This window comes from Magallana gigas, chromosome 2 (assembly GCF_963853765.1).
Source record: "Magallana gigas chromosome 2, xbMagGiga1.1, whole genome shotgun sequence".
NCBI classification, from domain to species: domain Eukaryota; kingdom Metazoa; phylum Mollusca; class Bivalvia; order Ostreida; family Ostreidae; genus Magallana; species Magallana gigas.
Genome location: NC_088854.1, coordinates 36,531,446 through 36,545,122, shown reverse-complemented (window position 1 = coordinate 36,545,122; position 13,677 = coordinate 36,531,446). Strand labels below are relative to the sequence as shown.

The 13,677-nt window shown below is 34.3% G+C and overlaps 1 protein-coding gene across 3 annotated transcripts; it reads left to right on the top strand.

Moving 5' to 3' along the window:
- The first annotated feature begins 2,082 nt into the window (after positions 1–2,082).
- On the top strand, positions 2,083–12,117 carry LOC105331127 (glycine receptor subunit alphaZ1). Of its 3 annotated transcripts, none has more exons than XM_011433185.4 (8): positions 2,083–2,439; positions 8,014–8,078; positions 8,349–8,416; positions 9,064–9,299; positions 10,369–10,451; positions 10,546–10,686; positions 10,796–11,253; positions 11,371–12,117. In XM_011433185.4, the coding sequence occupies exons 1-8, from the start codon at positions 2,342–2,344 to the stop codon at positions 11,560–11,562; spliced, it is 1,341 nt and encodes a 446-aa protein (XP_011431487.3). In that variant the 5' UTR covers positions 2,083–2,341; the 3' UTR covers positions 11,563–12,117. The 3 variants fall into 3 exon arrangements, with proteins under 3 accessions (XP_011431487.3, XP_019924059.2, XP_034300324.2); XM_020068500.3 differs by having other exon boundaries at positions 7,945–8,078; XM_034444433.2 differs by lacking the exon at positions 2,083–2,439 and adding an exon at positions 4,643–4,865.
- Positions 12,118–13,677: the final 1,560 nt, after the last annotated feature.

The following is a 13,677-nucleotide window of genomic DNA, read 5'->3' as shown; positions in this document are numbered from 1 at the left end:
AATAAAATATAAGGTTGAGGAAGCATGGCTTGTTTATTACATTATTCAACTACATATCAGAAAATTGGGTTGAGTTTTAGACGATTTAGAAGAAGACTGACGTGGGTGTTAATATATCAACTTTATTTTGTCTATTCAAAAAGATTTAATATAAACATTTGACAAGATGACGGATTTGTGGATCCATTGCTATTTCATGTTGTTCAATGTTCCATTATATAAATAGTGCCTGTTTGGGAGGGTAACAGTCGATATTGACACCCCAAGGAAACCATTGTCAACCGACGCGAAGCGGAGGTTGACAATGGTTTTCGAGGGGTGTCAATTTCAACTGTTATCCTCCCAAACAGGCACTATTATTTTATTATACTGAATGTCTTAGTTTTAGAAAAAATGTTTATTGCTTTTATATAGAAATGACGTGAATTTTACGGCGAACCGTACGCGCATAATTTACGCGCATGTAACAATTCGTTGTTTTACCCGTTGCTACATGTAAGTTGCTAAGTAACACTGAGGGTAATAGAACAGATTATCAACTACGTTTAAACCAATCAGATTTCAGTATTTAACATGAAAGTATGATAATAATTTATACAATGTCATACATGTAACTTGTAAATTTTTAAAAGACTACAATAATATTAGTTATCCAGGTCCAGTCAAGGGTGTACGGGTATGGAACGCCATAGCTGCCTTATGTGGCAATTTCATAATAAGATGGTGTTTTATTATATTATGTTCTGGTTATCTTATGTGAAGATGATACTTTATTATATGAAGATTGTGCTTTTTTATGTGAAGATGGTGCTTTTTAATAATATTATGAAGGTGATTTTTTATGTGATGGAGCTTTTTAATATGAAGGTGGCCACTCCGAACTCTTCTTATTTTTGAAGACTGAGTTTAACATTTATTATCTCGAAATTTTGAAAGTAAAACAAAAAACTGATGCATTGTAAATGTATTTAATACGCCATTGCTAGACTAAGTTCCTCTTTTTCCTAGCACAATTAGTATATAAGCTAACGAGATTATCTGCGTACGACTTGACCTCAACCGAACTTAGATGTATTAATTGACAACTATATTAAAGTGACGGAATATTACAAGAATGGAAGTTTAGTAACGTTATCCTGGATTTTGTTTGCAGAAAATTAGAATTACCAGTTACTTTTGGTTAAGCGAAAAACAGGTTATTCGACGAGGCGTAAATATCCTATCAATCTGATTAAAATTAGATCTTTGATCCGCTCTTAGTTTTGTTATTGTCATCGCCGAACCGGTCCTCGTCATTGATGACCGTTCCTCTCTCCCTTACTACACAGCCATAAAGGGAGATGTCTTTAAAAGTTCGACTGAGAAAAAAGGTCGCCGGCAATTTGATGGCATAAAAACAGAGGTGTCTGATTGCCATAAAAACAGATGTGTCCTCTGTTTTTTATGCCATCAAATTGCCGGCGACCTTTTTTCTTTTAAAAACAAATCAGTCGAACTTTTAAAGATATCTCCCTTTAGCATGGCTGTGTGCTAGGGAAGAAAGATTTGTTCGCGTGTCGCGTCCGGGCAACTGAAAGATACTTTTTAAAATCTTACAGACCGTATTCTATGGCTGAAATCTTAACAGATATCGGACGTACATGTATTTAGCTGGTTACTATGCTTTGTTCTCCATCTGTCATTTGCGTTTGTCGATAATAGTTGTTTCTGTTAAACTAATAAACTAAGTGATGCCAAAAGATCTTTTTATTTCCACCGACCCCATCTTGTATTTAGTGCCTGTGTTTATTGTGGCTTTTCTGAATAATAACCACCTCGTCAAGCGTACTTAAAATCATTATTTGAATGTGATGTAAATATCATGGACATGCAGAACCAATGTGCTCCATATTGTACGATATAAAAACACCAGAACATTTTTTAAAAGGACATAAATACAATTGTTTTCTTTTATTCATTTAATTTTTTTAAACGGGATGAGATATTATGTGCTTTTTCTGGCATAATTTATTACTAATCAAAATCAAATTGCTTGATTTATTGAGAACTATAAAATACTCAGTTCATTATCAGAGAGCGACATGCACCAAGCCGGATTAGATATCTGAATTTAGCGCTTCCTTCATCATCCGCCGCAGACTTCAGTGAACTTCGTGAACATAGTTAACTGAAGTTAGCAGTAACGATTTGATTGATAAAACGGCACTCGGCTCCCTGCCAAATGCTTTAACTTTGCTTCGAGAGAAAATATATAATTTGATTCCGCGAGCAGCTCATCCAATTGTAAATATTACGGATCCGAATTTTCAATGTCGTGAGAGGCAGAAGCAGGCGACCGAGGATGGAGATGCTCAGATTCTGGTCCGTTGTTGCTTCTTTTTCTGTTTTTGTCACTGCATCAAATGTACGTGTAGGACAAAATGATCCGAAAGAAAAAAGGTAAGTGATATTGCACTACAGATTCTGAATGCGTTAATGTTGCATGTTCATTGTTTATTGCAATAGATCTATCGACATGTAAATTGTATCGTGAATTCAAGAATGATTACATGTATGTATGAAATTATTACTTTCATCTTATTAGTTCAGTTTTAATGATTACGTATTATTTTGTTTGCGCACTTTCACAACATAAAAGTATATTGGAGATATGTTTATATTTATGAGAGAATGTTCAGTTGGTAGAAAATGGCCTCCAGGACAATCACACAACGTGTGTTCGGCAGGAGTTGAGGTTCTGAAATCTTGATCATTTTAAGGGAACGATCTACATTTTACTATGTCTTAGTGTGTTGTAACTGCTTCACAATACAATGTTATACTGAATATTATTTGATATTCATGCATTATGATTCCAAAGCTCTCATATTTGTTGTGATTAAGAATGCACTAACAAGCATTGCCAATCCACCCACACTATAACCCTTGGTGATTACTAGCAAAGGTCAAACTACACCCGCCATTGATTTCTGTCGGGGAACTGAGGCCGCTGTTTACTTACGTTATTAAGTGTTGATCTTTGATGTGTAGTTGTGTATAAACAAATCTACCGCAAAAATCTCTGTTTTAAGACCAACGTCCTTCTGCATAGCGGTATTAATTAAAAATGATTGAAACCGCTAACTAAGGAAAAAAAGAGGAAATTTTGCGGTAATGAATAAAGTAAGTTAAATACTATAAACTTTGCCAAAGATATGTGATATCAAGTTAATTGATTTACAATGCGAGTCATTTACTTACTTTTAGAACTATATAATTTAAATTTATGTGGATTGAGAAAAAAGCAACGTAAAAGAACAAAAATTTAAAGTTTACATAAATTGTACGTCTCTTAAAATAAAAAGAAGTTTCTCGAGTTCTTTTAAATTGAATTTGACAGACAAAGATAACTCTGTGTAATATATCAAAAGATAAGTAAACTTTATTACATATTTGTAGAGTAAGATTATGATGAGGATTACTGGTTTTAAAAATCAGCCTTTGATGCATTATGCATGTATAAAAATTTTGTAACACACGATTAATATTTGCATATTATATCTTCAAAGATTTCCCCAAAGATATTAATGCTAACACTTTTATAGATGAATGAATCAAGATATTGAATATTGTTTGTCTATATGTTAAACCCCAGGCAGCGTATATATAATTTATATGTCAAGTTTATTGACTATAAACAAGAAAAAATCTACATAATATTAACTACAAAGCTCAATATAGCGATGTTTACACCAGTAAAGACCCCCATACTCAGTACAAATCTCTATCTCATTCAGATAAGGTATAGTATATTCTGATCAAATAATAGCTAGTGGGTAGAGAACGAAAATCAAAGGGAGGAAACTCTGGCAATATGAAGCAAGCATACGATGCAAAATAAAACTGTATGTAATATACTTGTGAATTAAGAAAATTGAAGAGTACTAATGACCTTATTCAATGAAAGATTAAATATGTTTACTGCATGTTTCTCATTTATTAATATAGTTCTAACCGCTTAAATTGATTAAATAGACCGGTATGTAATCCTGGTCTAAACTATGATCATGATTACATATGATTATCAGAACAAACATAGAGTTCAAATAGTGTCAATTACTTATTGAAATATTCACCTCACTAAAATTATATAGGAAAAAATGGAACAACAACAGTTTCTGATATGATAAGAAGTCAACCAAAATTTTTTTTCCATAAAACAGTGGCGCTGTAAATCTTCTAACTGTTAGTATTGTGTGTGAAGAAGGCAAAATTTAATAGCAATACAACGTAAGTTTACAGGAAAATGTTTCCTATATTCTTGTGAAATATTTGAAATTCAACAAATTATAAATAAACGAGTGAGTGTAGCTCTAACGCAAATCTATTTTTTAATATGTACCAAAATTAATGGCATTTCTTGTATTACAGTATCTTTTACAGAATCGAAATATGCTTTTTAAAAATGTCTACTCTCTCTCTCTCTCTCTCTCTCTCTCTCTCTCTCTCTCTCTCTCTCTCTAGCTCTCTCTCTCTCTCTCTCACACATTAGTAACTTGGGTTGTCTTTCTTGATGTATTAGCCATTTTACGACATCTCGTTCTTTTGTCCAAGTATCGACATTACTTCAACTGAGAAAAAGGGTGCTGACCCTTATGTGGAGGAAGACTCCCCCAGATCAATGCATGTTATGTGTGTCAGTTAGTTGGCTATTGCTGTATCTAATCCTGCACATTGGCGGTGCTAATCTGCCCCGAAGTGCTTAACAAGTGCTTCAGACCGTCCAGAGTTGGCAAGATGAAAAGAATCTGTAAAACAAAGCTGCGGACGGCGCTTTCTTTTCTGTATTTCATTAACGTTTCATGGAGTTATTCCAGAATGCAAAGGTATGATTAGTTGATAGAAATTAAAACGTTCTTCATCAGGAGTTTTTAACGACGGTTTATTCTGCGGTACAAATATCTTCAAAACATTGCTCATGCAAAACACGTATTCGAATTATCCTCGAGGAAGGTCTTTCTGATAAACCAGTTGGATTAACAACAGCGTTGAACGTAAAGTATCCTTCATTCTAATGAATAATACTTGTCATTTGTATCTGGCCAATTCCATCTACTCGCATTAGGTTTTTAGTGTTGCTAGCACTAGTCCTTGTAGCATCGTTTACAGGGGGTTTGGTTTGATTAATAACCTTGTGCGGTAACTCGAGCGAACAAATGCAATCTAAGAATGATAGATTGACTGTTACACTACCAATACAAGCCCGGAACGCTCTGGAGTCGGACTAATCTGGATTTCTCTGGAAAGTGATGGTGGGAAAACGAAAACGATGTGACAAGGCTTTAGACATGATGATGCATTCTTCAGATGCTTTTGAGATTTTGATAAAATAAATAGATTATGATCATTTTGCAGGGTTCTTCCGTTTCTCTAATGGCAATAAGTTGCAGGTTGAATTACTCTGAGGCGTCCTTTGTTCTTTTGCGATAATGAGGTGTTAGGGTCCAAAACTCGTGATCAAACGTAATCTGTTTTCAAGTTGGTCGGTGAAAACATATATGCAATTTAGTACTGGTATTCGTCGACTTAAAAATGGCTGTTAACAAACAAAATTAAAAAAAAATGAGAAACGGAATGATTTAGGAGAGAATTAGAAAATAAACCCGTCTCCCAAAATCAGAGCTGCAATTTTGTATTCATGGTGTATTTTTGTCTGCAAAATTCGTATTTTACAGTGTATCAACAGTATATTTCCTTCAGTGAGATTAACTTATTGAATTAATGTGGACATTTACTTTTAGTATTAATTTTAGATGAATATACGTTTTAAGACCCATTTTTAGACTTACTCTGACCATCGTAGAAGGTCAGTAGTTTCTAATCCCCCAACGTCTTGTTATGTATGGCACGCCAAATTCACAAAAATGAGCTAAACATAGTTTCACAGTCGATAAACTATAGTTTACGGATCGTAAACTACATGTATATAGTTACCGACGTTAATCTATATTTCACATCTGTAAACTATAGTTAACACTGAAAACAATCATTTGCGGTTGTTAAACATAGTTTATCTGATAAATAGGGTTTTATAATCAGTAAACTACGGTTTACAAATCTAAAGCACGCCAAATTCACATAAATTAGCAAAACATAATTTCACAGTCGATAAACTAGGTGTTTACTATAGTTTACGGATCCTAAACTATAGTTACCGTCGTTAATCTATATTTCACATCTGTAAACTATAGTTTACGAATGCAAATCTATGTTTTTTTGTCTGGAAATAGATTCACATCAATAAGCTTTAGTTTACATTCATAAACTATAGAGTTGATAAATATAGTTTCACGATTGTGAAACTATATTTATCAGATACAATTTGCATTCGTGAACTATAGTTTAGAGTTGTTAATCATAGTTTCACAATGGTGAAACTATATTTATCAGATAAACTATGTTTAACAATCGCAAATGATTGTTTTCAGTGTTAACTATAGTTAACAAATGTGAAACATAGATTATCGCGTTAACTATAGTTTACAGACGTGAAATATAGATTAACGTTGTTAACTTAGTTTTCGATCCGTAAACTATAGTTAACAGTCGATAAACCTAGTTTATCGACTGTGAAACTATGTTTAGCTCATTTTTGTGAATTTGTCTGATAAATGTAGTTTCACGATTTGTGAAACTATAATTAACAACTCTTAACTATAGTTTACGATTGTAAATTATAATTAACAAATGTGAATCTATATTTATCAGCAAAATCTATTGTTAACGTTTTTTTACAAATAGATAAACTATGGTTATCATTCGTAAACTATAGTTTACATTCATGAAATTTAGTTTCACAGATGTAAACTATAGTTAACGAATCGTTAACTATAGTTTAGGATTCGTAAACTATAGTTAACAGCTGATAAACCTAGTTTATCGACTGTGAAACTATATTTAACTCATTTTTGTGAATTTGGCGTGCCATAGTTATGCAGTCACATCTGCACAACCTGACATGGAATCATTTTGACAATACAACAAGCAAATAAAAAAGGACATTTAACAAATGTCCAATCTGTATATGAATTTATCAGAAAATGTATTAAAATGATGTGACAAGGCTTAATCAGATTTTAAGAAACTTTTTTTACAATAGTCACGTGACGTCGCCACAAGTCAACCTCGAAGTGAGTACATGTACAACCTCGCGTGGATTTAGATGGAACGTTCTATCTCAATTCTATATGCATTGATTGTAATTGCATTTTATTGCCTGTCCTGTCAAACTTACATAAGTCGTTATGATTTGTAAAGTCCCAAGCCATGCATCATGTACAACTGCCGCCTGCAGATGGTGGTCTTCGGAGAAAACTCAATGCGCAGGTCTGGAAATTTGAATGAAAAACAACAGCTTCCAGGCTTCGTCTTTTTGTAAAGAATAGTCCTTGGAGTGTTGGTAGAGTTCAATAAAGCGTCATAGATTCCAACACTTAAGGCGTAGTATCCAATAAAATGATCAAACGTTACACTCTGTCTGTCCATCACGCTTAATCGGCTGAAACAGTGTAACGACAACAGCGTCCCGCAAACACATAAAAATTCTTGCCTTTTCCTGGAAAAATATAATAGAATATGTCCCTGTAAATTTTTTTAGCGTCTAGGAGGTTGAAAGTACATGCCTATGTAAACAAATACCGTTCTGTTTATCTGAGTTGCTATGCTATTTTGCAATAAATTAAGTTGTTGTCTGCGACTTATCCATTAAGTTATCAAAATGAACTAAATGAAATCATTTATTTTTCGCATTGAATATTTTTTGTCTTGAGGTTGAGAGAATTGCCAAATTTAATTCGTATTTAGAAGTTTGGCCTCTCTGTTTTGTACTTCCTTAAACACAGTTATATACGACAATAACTCGAGAACATAATTATGACATTACTTGGGGTGAACTCCTTCTTCTAGTTCAAACACACCTAAATCGAGGATCTATCCCAGCACACATTGCTGACACATCATTGTCTGGTTTTTCAGGACGGATCTATTGATGCGCATTCGGAATTACAAGGATTTGGAAAACCCACCAAACTATGATTCAGGTGAGTCTTCTGAATAAATTCAACCATTTTATGGATATTATAAGATTAGATGTATTTAATATGAACTTTTTATCTACAACATTTTTTTTTTCCTTCTTGTAAAATAATGATGACAAAATTTTAAACAACTTATCTAAATCTCACCCCATTCCAAACAGTTTAAAGAAGCTTTATGCAAGCTGGTCGACGTTTTCCTCCCCCATAAATTATTCTATGTTTTTATATTTCTGCAATGTTTGTCAATAATTAACCGTCTTTATTTTTTGATAGATAAAATCACGGTCATCGAGGCCGACCTGAATGTAAACAGTTTCGATTCCATCAACGAGGCAAGCATGGTATGATCGTGGTCGCTTAACACTCACATATGTAGCATTGTCTTTCTTTAATTCATTTATGGGGTTTTTTACGAGTAGTACCCAACAACAAATAAACATATCATGAAATTCGAACTTTGATGCTTAAAATAAGCCCAAAATCGGCCTAAAAGGCAAACTTGTATTTGACAATATTTCAGATATACATGACTGTACATGAATATATATGTATCTAAAATGTTTTTGAAAACGTGATAGAAAAAACCTTCAAGAATTACACCGTTTGTTACTCCGGTACCTATAAAAAGATGTATAGATCACAAATATTAACTCTGCTAGAACTCAGTTATAACTAGATATGTTAATATTGTTTAGCAATCTCCTTTAGTATTTACTGATATGTTTATATTTTTAAGTAAGATACATCTAGAAATTTACGATTTTTATTTTGTAATTGTATGAAGATTTCTGGTGACTTATAAAGTTTAAAAATGTTTCATATCCGTAAATCAGGTATCTGATACTTGGCGCAATGGGGCTAACAGTTTAGCTGTCTTATACTTCTATGATATCTGGTATTAAGATTTATAAATCAGCTCTTATTCTATTTCTAGTAAAATCAAATATGCATTTACGGCTTTCGAGGATTTTTCTTCCTTGTGTTTTAGGACTTTAAGATTTCCGTGATGCTCCACCTGCGCTGGATCAACCACCTGATCACGAACCAGTTCACGTCCGTGAAGAGCACGTTGGAGTACGTGGAGATGGACGCCACTAAGATGGGGCGCCTCTGGGTCCCCGACCTATACTTCCCCAACGAGAAGCGCTCCAGCTTTTTTAACGTGATGACCGACAACAAGATGATGAGGCTTCATCGGAACGGGACCGTCGACTACACCACTAGGTCCTCCAATGTCCAACACGTCACATTTTGTTCTTTAACGTCTTTTATTCAAATATATTTAGAAAAGTTTATAGAAATCAAATCATGTGAACGTGTTAAAACATAAACACCATTGGACAAGCTACACTGGCGTCGGAATCAAATTGAAAGTGGGGGGGCTAGACTAATCCTCAGAAATTTTGAGGAAAAAAAACTAATTCCCAAAATCATGGAAATCCTAATCCGTGGGGGAGGGGAGAGAGTATTCCTATACTTCCCAAAAAAATCTTACCTATCAACATTCCCCCCCCCCCCCAAATCATGAAATTCCTAATCGGGGGGGGGGGGGGGGGGGGGGCTAGTATGCCTATGCCTCCAACTTCTCAATCTTTCAAGGTAAATTTAGGAACAATTATCTTTGCTGCGAGAAAAAGTGTGGGGGGGGGGGGGCTGAACCCTCTATGATGCTATGTCCCTAATGGTTAGGACTAACTTTGCAAAAAAAGGGGGGGGGGGCTAAGCCCCCCTAGCCCCCCCCCCCCCCCCCCCCCCGGTTCCGACGCCTATGAGCTAGAAACACAGACTTAATCTGTAATCTAAAAAAATAATAAAAGGGTAAATTTGATAGTAGTGTGACAATGTTTTAAAAAACTGTTTATTAAATTTCTTACTATGCTATGTAAAAATTACGATAAACAAAATTTCTCACACAGAGTACACTAGTAATACCATCAACCGGGGCAAGTATGATTTGTACATGTATGTCAGGTACTGTGGAATCATGGCTATATACTTGTAGTGCTTACTTAACGTGCATGATTTTTAAGATATCATAAGACACAAATTTACATTCCTTTTTTAGAACTTGGTGTACATATATGTGTACATATACGTTTCATTTCCTGAAAGGGCGTTTGTTTGACTTTTTACGAAAATTGGCCGTCCCCTCACCCCCCCCCCCCCCCCCACACACACACACACACACTCACATAAACAATTACACATATACATACACAGTCACACAAAAAAGATTCCACAATAACTTAATTGTTAATTGTAGGTAAATTTATCTTTTACTTTCATATTTCAGACTAGCGTTAACACTCTCCTGCCCCATGAACCTGGAGAGGTTTCCGTTTGACAAACAAACATGTTCGATTAAAATAGAAAGTTGTGAGTAATGACTAATGAGAATATTTTCCGCTTTGTTTTCACTGACTATCGCTTTCAGTTTTGTTTTTTCTTAATTTGACTATTTTTTCAAAAGTTGGATACACAACCAGCAGTTTACAATTACGGTGGTCAAATATTTCTGAAAATGCTGTCGCGTTAAACCAGACCAGTCTTCCCCAGTTTGAGGTCACTGGAAGAAACTATTCGCACCGGGAGAGGACCCACAGATTTAGAGGTATTCAACTACAAATGCAAATTTTTATTATTTTGAAAAGGAAAATTAGTTATACAAATGAAGTATGATTTTATTTTACTCGCTAATTCATTTTCGTCTCAATTTACAGGAAATTTCAGTTATCTCCAGGCTGATTTTCATTTGGAACGCAACATAGGCTATTATATGATACAAATGTACATTCCTAGTCTCCTCATAGTTTTGCTTTCTTGGGTGTCGTTCTGGCTTAATGTAAACTCAGTTCCTGCCAGAATTTCCTTAGGCGTACTTTCAGTTCTCACAATAACAACCCAGAGTTCTGCAGTCAATGCGTCACTTCCTCGAGTTTCATATATCAAAGCTATTGATATCTGGATGACGACGTGTTTAGTATTTGTATTTGCCGCTCTGATTGAATTCTCTATGGCTAATGTTTTAAGTCGGAACAGCAGCTCCGAAAAGGAATTCCTACAGCGCATCTTCCGGATGACTAAGATTGGGCGCATAGAGAAGGAGAAAAACGGAAATGATGTCACTATAGGTTTGCGCCGTCGTCGACAAAGTCAAACGGATGGTGAAAAAAAAGATGTAAGAAATATATTGAACCTTTTCTTTTTACAAGAGTGGTGGTCATATTATATAAAGAATTATATTTGAAAATCAATACCTACACTCGCTGAGGTTGTTGTATTTATCTTTATTTAGCTCATTGTGAACGAGTTCGGCAATGTCAATCTGAAGTCAGAGGCCAATGAGAAAGCAGAGAAGGTAGAGCAGAACAAGGGTCTAGTCTACGCCTCCTATCTGGACATTGCATGCAGAGTTCTCTTTCCTGCGATATTCGCCATCTTTAACATCATATACTGGGTTTATTTCTGGAAACTTACTATCAACTAATAATATTATTCACCAACAGCATTCCCATAATATGTATTTCCTAATAACAACACCTACACTTCAAGTGAGAACAAGAGCTCCATGTAGAACTGTATAATACGAAGTAGAATTTTTAGTCGTTTGTACATGTACAAGTATAAATGTATGTTAAGATCTTTACTTTCATTAGTATAGTTTCTTTGTCGCCTGTCCTTAATTTTATCTTAGATGAAATTTTTGACAGTTGCAAACAATATCAATGAGTACACTCGTTTTTCGATACAATTTATCATACTGCAATACGGTACCGATGAAATACATTTGAATCTACTATAATAACATTGTGCATTCATTTTCTGTTCATATGATTATACCCTTTAACATATAAAAATCAATGCCATTTACCTTCTTGCTGTTTTTATAAAAGCGTTGTTATTTTGTAGATCAAACATGAGCCATGGATTGTTATTCATAGAATTAACAAGACTAGATTGTTATTTCATAGAATTACATGACCTGTTGGATTATTTTCCTTGACCTTTTACAATTTTGTCACAAATAAAGTTTCAAACATTTTCTAGTTTTCCATTTTGCATGCAGTATAGTTCTGGTTGTGAACTACAAAATCAATGATATTTTAAAATATAAAAATACATGTGTTTATATAAACAGTTATATATACATTTGAAATACAACACTCCAACCACCCTCACTGGGTAAGAGATGGTATCGAGTGTGGAAAGTTTGCTAAAGAACATTTTTATAACTATATTCAGTTTTGAATATTTTTTTAAGTTTTGGTGGTATCGAAACCACAACCTAAAAAGTCTAGTTTTGTAAGGTTACCTTATGTCTCGTTCTGTGACCACTGAGCCATTTCAGACACAACAAAAGACGAAGTGCGTTGTTTAAATGCTCTTTGCGACTTTGGCCACGGACTTTAATTATTTTTCTAATACGCTCATTTTTTTGGATTGAAAATTATATTTTTAATGTATAGTGGGCCATCTCTCCACATTTTTGTTGATTGAAATGGACTTGTTTTCAATTGGACCTTATTAAGACTATGATACAAATATGCAGCATAGACCCACTTAATAAAATAAGACAAAAAATGTCACTATTTGAATGTTTTGATATGCATACGTCAGTTTAAATAAACATATTTTAAGTGTTGAACATATTTAAGGTTTACAAATCGATGTTATGACAAATTTACATTATTTTGAATGATTTATTTAAAAATATCAGATTTGTATATATTTTAATTTTACAGCATCCCATCCGTCCTTATATTGGCATTTTACGCGCCTTTATCCATCCATCTCCTTTACGAGTATATATGTATATTGAAATAATACTACATGTAACGTGGTCGGACGGGCGGTCTGTGGGGTGCTGGTTATGACAGGCCGCAAAACGTCTGTCTGAATTTCTCACACCAGATTAATGATATACGAGGTACAAAATAATATCTACAAATCTACCAAAAAAAACCCCTCTTTTTACAGCATTTTAGTGAAACGGACTAACAACAATTATTTGAGAAGTAAATTTAATGAGTTAGTCCAAAAAATCTCAGGGCCCTCGATATAGTGATACCCGTTAAAATGATATCAAACTAATCGGACATAAACTGCAGAGTATGCAAATCAAATGTACTTTAGTCATGACTAATTGATAAAGAGTACTGCTCCACTAACAAACATGTGTATAGAATTGCCCGAGGGAGACACACCGAGTGTTAATCCATCTTCCTCGCTCTTTTAACACCCATTGATTATAATGAACTGTAAATTGGAGTACAGTAATGAATTCTGATTTATCACAATCCATTTTTTGTGGTCATCTGTACATGTCCAATTCTACTTTAAGGATATTATAATATTTGAGCTAAATTTTCGTTATGAATTTGTGTGCATTTACATGCTATGCAAAATGAAGCTAAACTTTTCATCGAGAGTGGATTCCAATTAACGCTTAATGAAATAGTAATTTACATGTACATATGCCTACTTAAATCTTAGGCTTTCCTGCTGATTTGGACCGACGTTTTCAACACAACCGGGCAAGGGAAGACATCGCGTGTCTACATATCGCGTGTCTACATATCAAAATCCGGTATTGTTTGTAGAA

Coding starts and splice junctions, on each gene's coding strand:
- LOC105331127 (XM_011433185.4), top strand. CDS start 2,342: ATGGAGATGCTCAGATTCTGGTCCGTTGTTGCTTCTTTTTCTGTTTTT. Junction 8,079..8,348: donor CCCACCAAACTATGATTCAG/GTGAGTCTTCTG, acceptor ATTTTTTGATAG/ATAAAATCACGGTCATCGAG. Junction 9,300..10,368: donor ACCGTCGACTACACCACTAG/GTCCTCCAATGT, acceptor TTCATATTTCAG/ACTAGCGTTAACACTCTCCT.